Source organism: Peromyscus eremicus, chromosome 2 (genome assembly GCF_949786415.1).
Source record: "Peromyscus eremicus chromosome 2, PerEre_H2_v1, whole genome shotgun sequence".
Lineage (NCBI taxonomy): Eukaryota > Metazoa > Chordata > Mammalia > Rodentia > Cricetidae > Peromyscus > Peromyscus eremicus.
The window spans coordinates 138,039,715-138,054,089 of NC_081417.1; the positions used below are offsets into that span (position 1 = coordinate 138,039,715).

The 14,375-nt window shown below is 47.4% G+C and overlaps 1 protein-coding gene across 3 annotated transcripts in view; it reads left to right on the forward strand.

Annotated features, from left to right (window-relative positions):
* The window catches only part of Kiaa0319l (KIAA0319 like), a 105,276-nt gene extending 94,505 nt beyond the window's left edge, over positions 1-10,771 (forward strand). For all 3 annotated transcript variants that reach the window (XM_059254973.1, XM_059254974.1, XM_059254976.1), the window contains exons 17-21: positions 3,064-3,206; positions 4,019-4,141; positions 4,525-4,615; positions 5,403-5,494; positions 9,685-10,771. In XM_059254973.1, coding sequence (XP_059110956.1) covers positions 3,064-3,206; positions 4,019-4,141; positions 4,525-4,615; positions 5,403-5,494; positions 9,685-9,872 — 637 coding nt within the window. In that variant the 3' untranslated portion in view covers positions 9,873-10,771. The remainder of the gene's footprint in view (positions 1-3,063; positions 3,207-4,018; positions 4,142-4,524; positions 4,616-5,402; positions 5,495-9,684) is intronic.
* Positions 10,772-14,375: the final 3,604 nt, after the last annotated feature.

Here is a 14,375-nt window from a genome sequence, read left to right on the forward strand (position 1 = left end):
GGCAGTTTTATTTTACTCATGATTTATACTAACATTGTAGACTCCTAACGTTTTATCTAACCACTTCTAGGAATGTAGTTTGAGCACATAAATTCCCTTTTTTGATCTATTAACCAATTTTAGCTCTTAGTTGGCCCCACCTCCTTTAACCACTCCCCCTTTGGGTTGTAAAAGAAAGCCAGACAGTCACTGCCTGAGGTAAACTCTTACCTGCCTTTATGACCCTGTAAGAATTCAAGCCTTGTGACCTTGCTTTGGCCAGAGAATTGCTGCTTTGTATGGGCATATAACTGAAAGCCTCAGAGACTTGAGAGAGGACTAGAAGAGGGGCCCTGAGGAATGAGGCGGAGGATGGGGAAGAACTGGATGGGAGAATTCAGATAGAATTTAGAGTGTACAGCAGAAAAATGTAGAGAGATATCCGTCAAGAAAGGAGCTAAGTATGAGAACAGAATTGAAGCTATTGTAGATAGATTTTGAGTTAGAAGAATAAAGTGTATGGACTAAAGATTATCGTGTATGTAGATTCAATCGAGTATCCCTCAGATTAATCTGCCCCTGGTAGCATCTCTTCTGGAACTCTGGGAGAAGACTATAGAGAGGCTGGACCCCAATAGACTTGGTTAGAGTGGGACTGGACCTCTGCAGTGTATAAGCTTCCAGGGAATCTGATCCAGTTGACTCGGTCAGTGACATGATTAGAACATTGTCTTTCTCTTTGAATTTCTCATCTATATGCATGGGGAATGAGTGCAGGTGCCTCTGGAGCTCAAGTTACAGTGAGCTGCCTCCTGTGGGTGCTGGGAATCAAACTCCTCTATAAGAGCAGTGTGCATTCTTAACCGCTGAGCCATTTCTCCAGCCCCAGGACTCTTTTGTTTAAAAAAGCAAGCAAACAAACAAACAAACAATTCAACCACTAACAATAAAAAGCTGTGCTCAGTGTCTCAGGAACAGACTAGGGCAAACAGCTGCTTAGATCATCCAAGTTGTTGGGAACTGGCTGGGTAGAAGTGTTCATGCCATCACTGCAGGTGGGCAGAGGTGAGGATTTCAGGAGTGTCTGTCTCCAGCCTTCCACACCAGTGGGTATCTTGGGAAGCATGGGAACTACTTCTTCCCTCAACCTGCTGATCACCCGTGAAAACTCTAGTACTCAGTTTATAGCGCTGGTGCTGAGGGTTAAATGTGACTGTATGGGCCCAAGAGGTGGCTCAGTAGGTAAAGGAGATATCCGCTAAACCTGATGACCTGAGTTCAATCCCTGGGACTCACGTGATGGAAAGAGAGAACCAGTTTCCACTAGTTGCCCTTTGAGCTCCACACACATCCACACACAAATTACTGTAGTAAAAATTTAATAAGGTATTTGTGTAAATCATAACATGTAGTGCTCGATCAGAAATGGTTTGGTTTGCTTTTCATTTTGAGACAGGGTCTCACTATGTAGACCCTCCTCTGACCTGTAAAATGCTATGTAGACTAGAACTCACAGAGGTCTACTAGGATTAAAGGTGTGTGTCACCACCCTGGCTACTACTTATTACCGCAAGTTTATTTTGAGACATGCTGGATTGAGGCATCTCTGGAAGATCTGGGGTCTCTAATCTCAGGAGTTTCTGCTGACACAAATTAGTCGCTATTGGTCCTGTGGGAAAGGAGATAAAGATGTGAGGGTTATTGGCAGAGACAAAAATAAAAGCTGGGGCTGGAGAGATGGCTCAGAGGTTAAGAACACTGGCTGTTCTTCCAGAGGTCCTGAGTTCAATTCCCAGCAACCACATGGTGGCTCACAGCCATCTGTAATGAGATCTGGCGCCCTCTTCTGGCATGCAGGCAGAACACTGTATACCTAATAAATAAATAAATCTTTAAAATAAATAAATAAATAAATAAATAAAAATAAATAAATAAATAAATAAATAAAATAAAAGCTGTACACATGGATTATCGGAGGAAACGGTAAGAAATGAATCCCCATTTTTATGTAAAGGTTGAATCGGGTCTGGAATTTGCAGGGCCCCATTGTTAGCCTTACTTTGTAGTAGCTTTTAGTCACTGACAGTACAGCCCAAACTTTACGTCATGTCATACTTGGACGATGCTGCAATACTTTCAGATAGCTTGTCCTGGAAGCAGCTGGGCCAGGGCCTCTGGGCTACTTAGGGGCCCTCAGCCACCCTACACGCTAAGGGGTCAATAGCTTGGGTATGCCTATAAATCCACCTGGCCCGCTGACCAGGAAGGTTTGCTTTGACACTAAGAAGCAGGGCCATCAGAGATGAAGGTTAAGGCAGAAGGAACAGACCTGAGTTCAGATGACAGACAGAAAACAGACTCTGGGCTTGGAGTGATGTCACTTCAGACCCCACTGTGTAAGGTCTATTTGATTCACAGTAACAGTTGTTTGGCTTATGGGCAATCTTTCTAGCAGTTTGCAAAGTGCTGTGGTTTGCTTTTTTTGGTTTTTTTTTTTTTTTTTTTTTTTTTTTGGTTTTTCGAGACAGGGTTTCTCTGTGTAGCTTTGCGCCTCTCCTGGAACTCACTTGGTAGCCCAGGCTGGCCTCGAACTCACAGAGATCCGCCTGGCTCTGCCTCCCGAGTGCTGGGATTAAAGGCGTGAGCCACCACCGCCCGGCTATGGTTTGCTTTATTAATAACCCAGGCACAAACCCAGCTCCGCTGTGGTCTTATCTAGCGAAGGCTGGTAGCAGGGATAGGGTGGAACCCTACTCTTCTCTCCCTCCTGCTGGCTTTTTGGACCAGATTCTCTGGTAGTCAGGGTATTTTTAAAAGTGTAAGCTATAGGGTCTTATGTAACAGGGTAGGGGGGCTCTGCTGTAACTGTGTGACCCTGGGCATATGAGTCAGCTCCTCTGGGCCCATGCTGTCCTCTGTAACATGCAGGTGGGACAGACAGCATCTTTCTCACGGGCCTGTTGTGGCAGTGCATGTCGCCACAGGCTGAGCACTGTGTCTCACAGATACAAGATGCTTAGTGGATGAGGCTGTGGCTGCTACTGTGGACCACTCCAGCACACTCACTGTTGTCTGTCTCTACAGCACCAAGATGTTATTTTTTGTTCAGAATGAGCCTCCCCACCAACTCTTCAAAGGCCATGAGGTGGCAGCCATGCTCAAGAGTGAGCTGCGGAAGCAGAAGGCTGACTTCCTGATATTCAGAGCCCTGGAGATCAACACTGTCAGTGAGTCATGGGAAGCTGGGAGCGAAACCCTGCTGCAGACAAGCTTTCACCAGGAGATTCTTACCCCAGGGCCCACAGGCCCCTGACAGTGCTCAGGGGAACTGTGAGCCTGAGTAAGAAAATAATTGTATCTTTAGTTTTTATCCAACCCTGCCTCCAAATTCACCATCACCCTCAGTTTTGAAGGCAGGCAGTATTAACGGAGCTGGTGACTCTGAGGCCAAGGAACTGAGAGTTAGTTGGCCTCACACTGCACAGCAAGAGCATTCGCACTGCTGCGGGATTAGCTGTTGTTGGACCCACCGTGGAGCCTCCTCCTTAATGTTAGATACACATCAAGATGGGCAGTGGTGGCGCACGCCTTTAGTCCCAGCACTGGGAGGCAGAGCCAGGAGGATCTCTGTGAGTTCCAGGCCAGCCTGGGCTACCAAGTGAGTTCCAGGACAGGCTCCAAAGCTACACAGAGAGACCACGTCTCAAAAAACCAAAAAATAAAATAATAAAGTAAAATAAAATAAATAAAATGAAATAGATACACATCTACTGTAGAAAATTTAGGCTCTTAAAGATTTCAGAATTAATCTGTAATCTCTTTTGTATTATTTCCGGAATTACATTACTCTGAAGAGGAGGCATGCAGGATTGTGGGTCACTGGTATAGACAGCAAGGGAGACTCGTGGGAGCTGTTTGATCAGGGTCTGGCACCTGCCTATTGCATGAAGCCACCGTGACCAAGGGACTTGAGTTTTCATGAGCTCTGGAGCTGGTTGTCCTCCTGGCTCTGATTCTCCCTCTTCCCTGCTACCTTCAGCATGTCAGCTGAACTGTTCTGACCATGGCCACTGCGACTCGTTCACCAAGCGCTGTATCTGCGACCCATTTTGGATGGAGAATTTTATCAAGGTGCAGCTGAGGGATGGAGACAGCAACTGCGGTGAGTGTGTCTGGCTTTGTGCCAGTCAGCTTGGCTGCAGAACGGCGTTGTGCTGCGGGGGTAGGTGGTGTTCAAGGCAGATGAGCAAGCAGGAGAACTCTGCATTTTCTGTTTGCAGAGGACTCTTTCCTCCCTTCCTCCATACTTTCTGATTGTCAGCCGAGGGTTCTGGAGCAGGCAGAGCAGCTGCACGCTGTGGCCTCATGGAAACCCACATTCCCCATCTCCAAGTTGTGTCCCTGCATACTGCACAGGGTCCAGAGCACTGCTGGAGCGGGGTCTGGGACACAGGGGTGTTTAGGAAGCTTGAGAGCTTCCACTCACTTTCCCCAGGGAGCCAGGCACAGTCTACCCATGGTGAGGCCACCACTTCCTCTTTGCAGAATGGAGTGTGCTGTATGTGATTATCGCGACCTTTGTTATTGTTGTTGCCTTGGGAATCCTGTCTTGGACTACTATCTGTTGTTGCAAGAGGTAAGGGGTGCAGAAGCACTGTCCTCATTTAAGGGGTGTCACTGCTGAGACTTGCAAGGTGGGGACCCTGGTGGGGGTGTGGCTGGATGCATGTCCTTTGAAGTGCTATGACCCATCCTCACACCTGGACACACTTACAGACTTGAGTTCATGACTGGTAGTTCTTCTAGTTTGTCTCTGTTTTTACTTGAGACAGCCCTGCCTAGCTCCATTAATTATCTTATGGTTACATTTATTATGGTTTTCATTGTTAAAGCATGACTTCAAGATAAGGGCATAGCTCAGTGGTAGAACACTTGCCTGGCATGTTCCAGACTTTAATGTGCTTTGCTAGTAACTGAACCAAAGGTATGGTTTTTGTGTGTCATGATAACGTTCAGAAGGCATTATCTTTTTTATACCACCAACAGCCTTCTCCCAATCCACACATAAGGAAACCCAGGCTTAACATAATCACCTGTCTGAGGGCAGTTTGAGAGGGGCTGCGACCACATACTGCCTTATTGAAAAAAGTGTAGTTTTTAAAACCCCAGCAGCCAGATAACCCACCAGCAGCTCCATGTTACACTGCTTTTCCCCCTCACTCCCTCCAGCCCTGCTGTTCTCTATGCTTTCTAACCAGCCATCCTGATGGGCCTTGTTTTGTGAGCCCACCCCAAGGTGGTCACAGCTCCCTTGATTTCTCAGGTTACCCCCTGCTCTGGCTGAGAAGTGAGGAGAGGTGCTGTGCACCTGCAGCCCAGCCTCACAGACCTTCCCGAGCAGAGACGGGGGTTGTGTTTTTTAGGCAAAAAGGAAAACCCAAGAGGAAAAGCAGATACAAGATCCTGGATGCCACCGATCAGGAAAGCCTGGAGCTGAAGCCGACCTCCCGAGCAGGTAGGACTCTGGGAGCTGGTGCTGAGGGGCCAGACTGAGTGCTCATTCCCGTGTTCCTTCCCCTCATGCTCCTTCACCTGCTCATCTCAGGTTTGCTTCTTGCTCAGTGTCCCTGTGTCAGGGTCAGCGGCCTCAGTCTCTTGAGCCTGAGCAGTCTGTCTCTTCTAGGCAGAGACCAGATCACAACTTGGTTTTCCTCTAACCTCCTACCCCATCCCGCTCATTAGGCACATCCCCAGCTGTTTCCTGATATCTGTGGGTTCTGGGCAGTCAGGTGCCTCCCACTAGGACTCCTTCCTGCTACACAAGCCCTTCCTGGACTGAACATTGGGGCTAGAAGAGTTAGGGTGCATCATGGGCCTCTCTCCCTTGAGGCTGATTATTAGATGGGGTTCTCTCATGAGGGCCACAGGACAGGTCATCTGTCTGTGGGAGCCACTCTCCATGTAAGCCTCTTCTCAACTGTTTTTACAGAAAACATTTATTAAATACCCTTCTGCTTAAAGCTTTGTGTTAGAAGAGGCTGTGGTGGAGACAGGCCTAAGACCTTTTGCCCTCAGAGAAGACAACAACCACAGAGAACGAGCAACTGAGCTCTGCACCTAGGCAGCTCCATTGTGAGCACTGAAGTGAACCTAGGTTGTCAGAGCAGCGCTCGGGACACTCCCCCAAAACAAGTACTGTGTGTAACTAGCTTCCATAGTGGCCAGCGGGACCCCCATCACTTTACTCCTGCCCATGTTTCCTTCATAACTCTTTCCTGGCTTGGTTATACTGGCCTCTGTGTCTATTTACTTTCAGGGGACATCCATCTTGTTCATCTCCAATCTGTACTGATCAGGTTCTGCTGCTTCATGTTCAGAAAGTTTATTTCTCACCCCATTTACCCTTCCAAAATCACACTCACAGCTATACAGAATGATAGTGAAAAGTCTTAATAAAGGAGTACATGGAAGGCCTGAGATGCTCAGCAGGTAAAGGTGCAGTGGTAAAGGCACCGGCCACCAATTTTGATAACCTGCATTCAGGCCCCAGGACCCACCTAGTGAAAGGAGTGTGGAAGCGTGCAAACTCTCACACACTCAGAGCGGGGAAGCAGAAAAGGAAGAAAGGAGATAGTTTAAAAATTAAAAAAGTAACAGTGAAGCCGGGTGTGAAGGATGAGTAGCATCAAATCTGTCAACAGCACTGCAGACAGAGAAAATGTGGTGAGGCCACACTGCTTGGAGGGGCAGAGGGCATTTAGGGAGGTGGATGAAAGCTATATACACTGGCCAAGCGAGCCAGAGTGAGTGACCCAAGGCTGGATTTGCTGAGGTGCCCTCTACAAGTAGTGGGGTGTCTTACCTGGGCTGAGGGCTGAGCATCTGTCTGGGTGGTAACAAGATGTTGTAAGTACAGTGAGTCCAGCCTGCTACATGCTGTCACTAAGGGAGAAGCTGCAAGTAGGGAGCCTGGTCTGAGTGGTGACAGTGCCGAGGAGCAGACTGGGTCAAGGCTGATTCCTACCTAGCCGTTGACAGAATCAGGACAGCTGTTACCAGGACTGTTAGGCAAGAGAATGGTCAGGACTGAAAGATGGGATTCTACTTGCCAGTGAGGATCAGAAGTGGATCACAGCCATAAAGAGGCTCCAGCACTCAAGATGGGCTGTAGAGAGGAAACACTGTCATAAGTCACAACTCCAGAGGCCCTAGCAGCTGCCTACAGGGCTGGCAGTATGGGGGATGGCTGTAGAGGTAGGGTGGGGAAACTGCCCTACGGATTTTGAAGCCATTTTCAAAATTGAGTCACAAAAGATAACCTAAGGCCCGGCGGCGGTGGTGGCGTACACCTTTAATCACAGCACTCAGCCAGGTGGATCTCTGTGAGTTCAAGGCCAGCCTGGTCTACAGAGCGAGATCCAGGACAGGCACCAAAACTACACAGAGAAACCCTGTCTCGAAAAACCAAGACAAAAAAAAAAAAAAAAAAAGAGATAACCTGAGAAGGTGGACAGAGGGCCAGGACTCACCAGACTGCATGCAGGGCAGGGCCTGGTGGTAAAATTCCTAGGAGTAGGGAGTGTTATGAAGGGGATCTGCAGGGGTGAGGTGCTAACACCAGCAGGTTTATATCTGCTTTTGTTCCTTCTATTACAGCAGACTGAACCAAATGAAATTAATTTTTTTTTTTTTTTTTTGACACAGGGTTTCTCTGTAGCTTTGCTCCTTTCCTGGATCTTGCTCTGTAGGCCAGGCTGGCCTCGAACTCACAGAGATCCGCCTGCCTCTGCCTCCTGAGTGCTGGGATTAAAGGCGTGAGCCACCACCGCCTAGCCAAAATTAATTTTTAATACCCACAAAAGTGGCAATCCTCTGTGGCTCAACCTAGTTTGCCAGAAAATTGGAAATACAGCATGTGGAGTCTTTGTAAGGGAACACACCTAAGAAATCAGCCCCTAGCCCTCCCTTGGTGCTACCATCCAGGCAGAGCCCAAGTTAATAGTATCTTAGAGTCAGACTGCAAATGGTGCCATGTGCTGGGCTGCTTTCGCCCACATTCCTTACAGCAGATCTGCACCTAGTCATTTACTGACAGGTATATATTTACTGATCAGTTATACTGTTCATCACAGTGTGTTTTAGAGAGAGTGCGTGCACAGGTCTCTTATTGTATTGAGTGCAGACTCAGAACTGTTGAGTCCCAGTGAAGTGTGTTCAGTCTTCACCGACTGTTCCTCCACCTCTGTCATTTTCAGTGGGTGAAGTACATGAGCAGGAGCTGTGGCAGACAAGTGCTGGGTGAGAGGTGGGGCTGCACAGCCAGGGAGGGATCTCCTTAAAGGCCATTGTCCTTTGCTGTGGGGAAGAGGAGACTGTGTGTGGGGACAGGAAGTGAATGCTCTCAGTCTGCAGTAGGAGAAGGGACAGCATTTATGGGAAAGTAGGGCCTTTTACTGGGACCCCCTTGCCACTGCTCCCACCACACTGGAGAGGCGCATGTTGCCAGTGCCCGTCTGTGACTCTGGAAGTGACTGCAGGCATATCCCAGGACTGTATCCCATGGAATGGTGGGCCTTAGTCCACTGCATGACCAAAACAGCATGGGGATGAGGTCCACAGCAGGTTGTGATCCTTGAGTGTGAGTGGTCAGGGTCTGAAGAGTCAGCCTTGGGAGACCAGAGAGCACTCACAGCTATCAGGCTGGCCACCAATCCTTTCAAGATGTCATCGATGTTTAGGAGGATGGACGGCGAGTTTGTGGACAGCCCCCACTTTTAACAGATGGGAAGCGAGTTCCTGTGGCTGGGCAGTGCCAGGGTCTAGAACAGGGCTGGAGTGATCTTGCTGGCTAGTCCTACTTGCAATCATCTCTTTGGAACGGGATGTACCCTAAAGCTGCTGGCAAACAACAGGTCATCCCTGTGGCCTCTACAGTGAGAGGAAAACTGTGGAGGTGACGGCTGTGGTCTTTAGTCTCAGCTTTATGGATTTTTAAGATTCTTTGTGTAATTGTGCATATCTGCACATGTACGTCCACATGACCATGGAATCCAGAGGTGTCAGATTCCCTGGAGCTGTAGTTACAGAAACCACATGTTGTGGGTGCTGGAAATTAAATTCAGGCCCTCTAGAAGAGAAGCAACTACTGCTCTTAACTGCTGAGCCACCCAGCCCCAAATACTTCCTGAAGAACTTGGTGTGTTCTGATAAAGTAGCTGCTCAGGACTGTCTTGAGTGAGAGTCCCACTGTTCTTAAAATTTTATCAATCAATCAATCAATCTATCTATCTATCTTGAGACAAGGTCTCACTATGTAGCATCTATCTATCTATCTATCTATCTATCTATCTATCTATCTATCTATCTATCTATCTATCTATCTATCTGACAAGGTCTCACTATGTAGCTTCTATCTATCTATCTATCTATCTATCTATCTATCTATCTATCTATCTATCTATCTATCTATCTATCTATCTATCATCTGAGACAAGGTCTCACTATGTAGCTTCTGTCCAGGGATATAAGTACTGTCTGAAGGAGAACACACCACTGGGTCATAACAACCGAAGCTCAGGGGTGTAGGAAAGTCCAGGTCTCATCTCCAGACATGCCTTCCCTGTCTCATGTCCAGGTAGAGATACGGATGGGCTGTGACTCAGGCCTTGGAAGGTCTTTCTGACGGTGGGCTTATCTTCTTGGCAGGCAGCAAACAGAAAGGCCCCACGCTGAGCAGCAGCCTGATGCACTCGGAGTCAGAGCTGGACAGCGATGATGCCATCTTCACATGGCCAGACCGGGAGAAAGGCAAGCTCCTGCATGGTCAGAATGGATCGGTGCCAAATGGGCAAACGCCATTGAAGACCAGGAGCCCACGGGAGGAGATCTTATAGCTCCTTGGTCTGTCTCATCACACTGGGCCTCAGTGCCTGGGGCCAGAGCACCTCTAGGCCAGTTCCTGACCTTCTGGGTCTGAGGGCAGCTGCTCTCTCAGCATGTGCTGCTGGTCACTCCATCCCAACAGCCCCCTTCAGAACTGCTGGTACTTGAATCCACAGATACTTTATAGGAATCCCTGAATGAAGCTGTGAATGGAAGAGGTTTCCTCTAAAACCCTATGTGGTAGGCCCCCCTCAAATATCCTCATCTCAGGGCCTTTTTGCACACACCTCCCTGCCCCCTGCCTGAGAGCAGTGCAGCTGAGCCCAGAACCGAGTGCCACCAGCCTAGCCCTCGGCATATTCTTTGTTTCTCTGGGACAGTGTGCCCTGCCTTCCCCAGGCCGAGAGAACTCCCTGCCCACTACTGATGCTGCCTGGCCCCTCAGCTGGAGAGCTGGCTTGTGTACTGACTGTATCAGGGATGTAGGGGGCTGCTAGGGACGACCAGCACCTGCTTCCAGGCTCAGGCCACCCCTCATTCTCCCAGAGGATAGCCACAGATTGGAACTCTGTGGCATTCGAGTGCATGTGTGACTGCCCTACTGTGATCCCTTCCATGTCCCTCCACCCATGTCTTTTCTGTGTCCTTTGCACGCGTGAGTGCTTGAGTGTATGTGTACCTGTTCCTTATAGGTCTCTTGGCTGCTCTCAAAGCAACTCTAACTTGGAGACTTTCAGCTCCTTGAAAGACTATTAATCCCTCTGGCCGGCCCTGTCACCAGTTTCTCAGCCATGGTGTCGGGCAGTTGAGGAATCAGAGTTTCAGGGAGAGTGACTTTTTAAAAAGGACTTAAAATTTCTACTACTGCACTATCTGTTGTGAGATAATTAAACATGCTATTTAATTGTGAGTCTGGCTACTAGGTTGTGTTATTTCATGCTCAATCCATGACCAGCACTGCAGGGCCGGCCCTTCAGTGGTGTAGACCTGCCTGTGAGGTCATCCTCCTGAAACCTGCCTCAGCACACTGGCTGGTGGTGTACAGGCTCCAGCCTACCCTGGTAGGTGGGCTTGTGCTGTGAGTGCCGGCTGTCCATAGATGCTCTTTGATTTGACCTTTTGTTACATAAAAAATGACTTCTGTCCACCTGTGACCAAGCTGAGTCCTAAGGTCCAGGATGTATTAAGAATTTGGGGGCAATATTGTTCCTTTTTGAGTTCCCAGCATGAACCAAATGAATGTACCCATTGTCATTAGCCCGGTCCTACCACAGAGGCTGGGATGCACGTCTGAGTGTATCACAACTGACAGTCACTCTAGCCAATACCATCTGACAACAGCCATGGCACAAAAGGCTGACAAGCTAACAGCTGAGTGTGAACAGGGGAAGGTGAACATCTGGTTATCACTCCTGAGTACCTACTGGGTGTCAACAAATAACCCTTTTAAAAAAAAAAAAAGATTTATTTATTACATATACATATACAGTGTTCTGCCTGCATGCAGGCCAGATGAGGGCATCAGATCTCATTACAGATGGTTGTGAACCACCATGTGGTTGCTGGGAATTGAACTCAGGACCTCTGGAAGAGCAGCCATTGCTCTTAACCCCTGAGCCATCTCTTCAGCCCCAATAATCCCTTTTGTATGGAGTCTAAAGTACTGGCTGAGAAGAGGTAAGCGTGGTTACATAAGATCATTCTATAGGAGAATGTTTATACTTTTTACAGTTTAAGTCAGGTTGTTCCACGTTGTAAATATTTTGAGAAAACCCCTAAAATGTCAGGACAAGAATCTATAGCAACTTATACACCAGCCAAGGAAGATTATTTCAACCAACCAATCAGAAAGCAGGAACAGAACCAGGTGTAGTGGTGCCATGCCTATAATCCCATCATTCAAAGGGCTAAGGTAAAAGTGCCATGAGTTTGAGGCCAGGCTTGGCACAGAGAGAGAGATACCTTGCTTCAAAAAGAAATGACCTGGAAAAGATGGCTCAGTATTAAAGAGCACTTGCTGCTCTTGCAGAGGACTGGAGTTCAGAACCCAGCGACCACCACACTGGGTGGCTTACCTAGGACTCCAAATCCAAAGGGATCTTCTGGTCTTCACACACACACCTTTAAAAACAAACCCACAAACAAAGCAGGACTGGGGTGGACTACAGGAGTGTAGGCAACAATTATCACCAGAGCAGGTAGGATGGCTCAGCACTGGCAAGGATGAAGCAGGATTGCTCTGAGTATGAGGCCAGCCCAAACTATATGGTGAATTTCAGGCCTGCCTTAAAGTGAGGTCTGTCCTACACTCCTGATCATCCCTTCCCCATACCACCATTAATAATGGTAAATTTCTATTTATAGGAGACACTTAAAATATAACAAAGATTGAAAATATAAGAATATAAAATATTTTGTTTCCAATTAATAAAATCACTACCACTTCCCTTCTCCTAAGGGGAGTTACTACCAACAAACTAAAACCCCAAAAAAGTCAAGATTTCCCCAAATACTGAGAATCTGTTAGACTGATGGCAATGGTTAATTAGCATACCTTGAAGGTGTGTGGTGGTCTGTAATGTCTATAACTCCCTCCTCCCGGAGTTGCTGCCTCCCAAAAGTCCATCTCCTAATAGTTCTGGGATAGTAGTCAACGGCAACTGAGAGATGCCTGGAGGCCATGACTTTCCCCTTTCCCCTTAAGCTACTGACAGGAGCAGCACAGAGCTTGGCTTTGGTCTTTTTCCAAAAAAGACTACCAGACAGCTGTGGGTATAGCTGCTCACTCAAATACCATGAATTTGACAGCAAGTGAACACAATCCATACTAGCAATGTAAGACAACAGGGAGAGATGGCTTCAGAAGTCAAGACCACTGACTGATCTTTCAGAGGACCCAGGTTTGATTTCTAGCACCCACATGGTGACTCACAACTGTTTCACTCTAGTTCCAGAAACTCTAGTGCCGCTGTCTAACTTCCTCTGGTACCAGGCACACCCCCCCCCATATATTAAACGTGATATATTTGCTAGATGTGGTGGCACACCCCTAAAAAACTAATATGAATAAAATATAGTAACTGGAAACAACTCATAGAAATATGTGAAAATATAAATGAGTTATACACACACACACCCCTACCTGATTTTAATAAATATTCTCAAGGATAAGAAAAGCGTCAATAAAAAGGAGGGTCAGAAGTTCAAGGTCATCCTTAGCTACATACCAATATCAAGGCCAGCCTAAGAGAGGGGAGACTTCTCTTGGAGAAATGGTCAAAGAGTACATTTAGATAGAGGGTGTAACCACTGAGAAAATGGTACTCAGAAATAGCCAAAACTATGAAAAGAACAAATCCAGTAACATTTATTAGCATTCTGGAAGCCGAACTGCAATACAGTAAGTGTAGACAAGACCAAAGGAGTAGAAGAGTATAACTCTTAACAGGAAGGTTAAGGAACATTAAACCGACAGGAGTAAACAAGTGTGCTTAGCAAGCTGGGAGCACTGGAGTGTATCTCTGTGATCCCAGGACTGGGACAGCAGGAACAGGGAGATCATGAGTTCCAGGACCGCTTAACTGTAGCAAGCTCTTCTTTAAAACATAAATGAAGGGCTAGAGAGATGGCTCGGTGTTAAAGACTAGGCTCTCAAGCAAAAAGATAAAAATGAAAATAAAAAATAGAATGTATTATTTAAAAAAAAACTTCATCTGTATTTGTATGAACCTGCACCAGTGTATGTGCCACCTGTGTGCAGGAGCCAGTGGAGACCAGAAGCCACTGGATCCCGGGAGCTGGAGTTACAGGCGGTTGAGACACCATGCAGATGCTAGATCCTGAAGCTGGGTCCTCTGCAAGAGCAGGAGGTGCTCTTGACAGCCTGAGCCATCTTTCTCCAGCCCCTGTATTATTAATTTTAAATGGGCAGAGGAGGGGCAGGTGAGAAAGGTGCAAGCTAAATCCCTGAACCCAACAGAAACTATGGTAGACAGACACCCAATGGCATCAAGTTGTTCTCCATATGTCCTGTAACATGCATTGTGCCCCCTGCCCCAATCTTAGGAGCCTTGGTCCTGCAACTCTAGCTAGGGGTGCTGAAGGAATGAGGAAAGGACAGATATATACAGTGAAGCTGTGATGGGAGGGGTGGGGTCTAACCATTCCTGCTGAACCTGGAACCTCATTATGTACAAGGAAAGGGGTTAGCTATTCTCAGTAGGAGGTCTCTGCAGGCCAATGCTCTCAGGCATCTGGGAGGAAGAAGCTGCAGTGTCTTTCCTCACACTGATCAATCATCCATACTGAGAGTCTTGAGAAAAGTTTTGTCAGATCTCTGAGCCTGGCCCATGTAGGTTAATAGCTTTGCCATTGGTCTTGAGAGTCCTTGACTAGCCACACCATATCAAAATATACATTCCTCTAGGATTTCACTCACTCAGGGCTTGCTCTGCTTGCCACACCACCACCCCACATACAATAATAAAAAATTTAAACACAAGAAAATTTGTTAC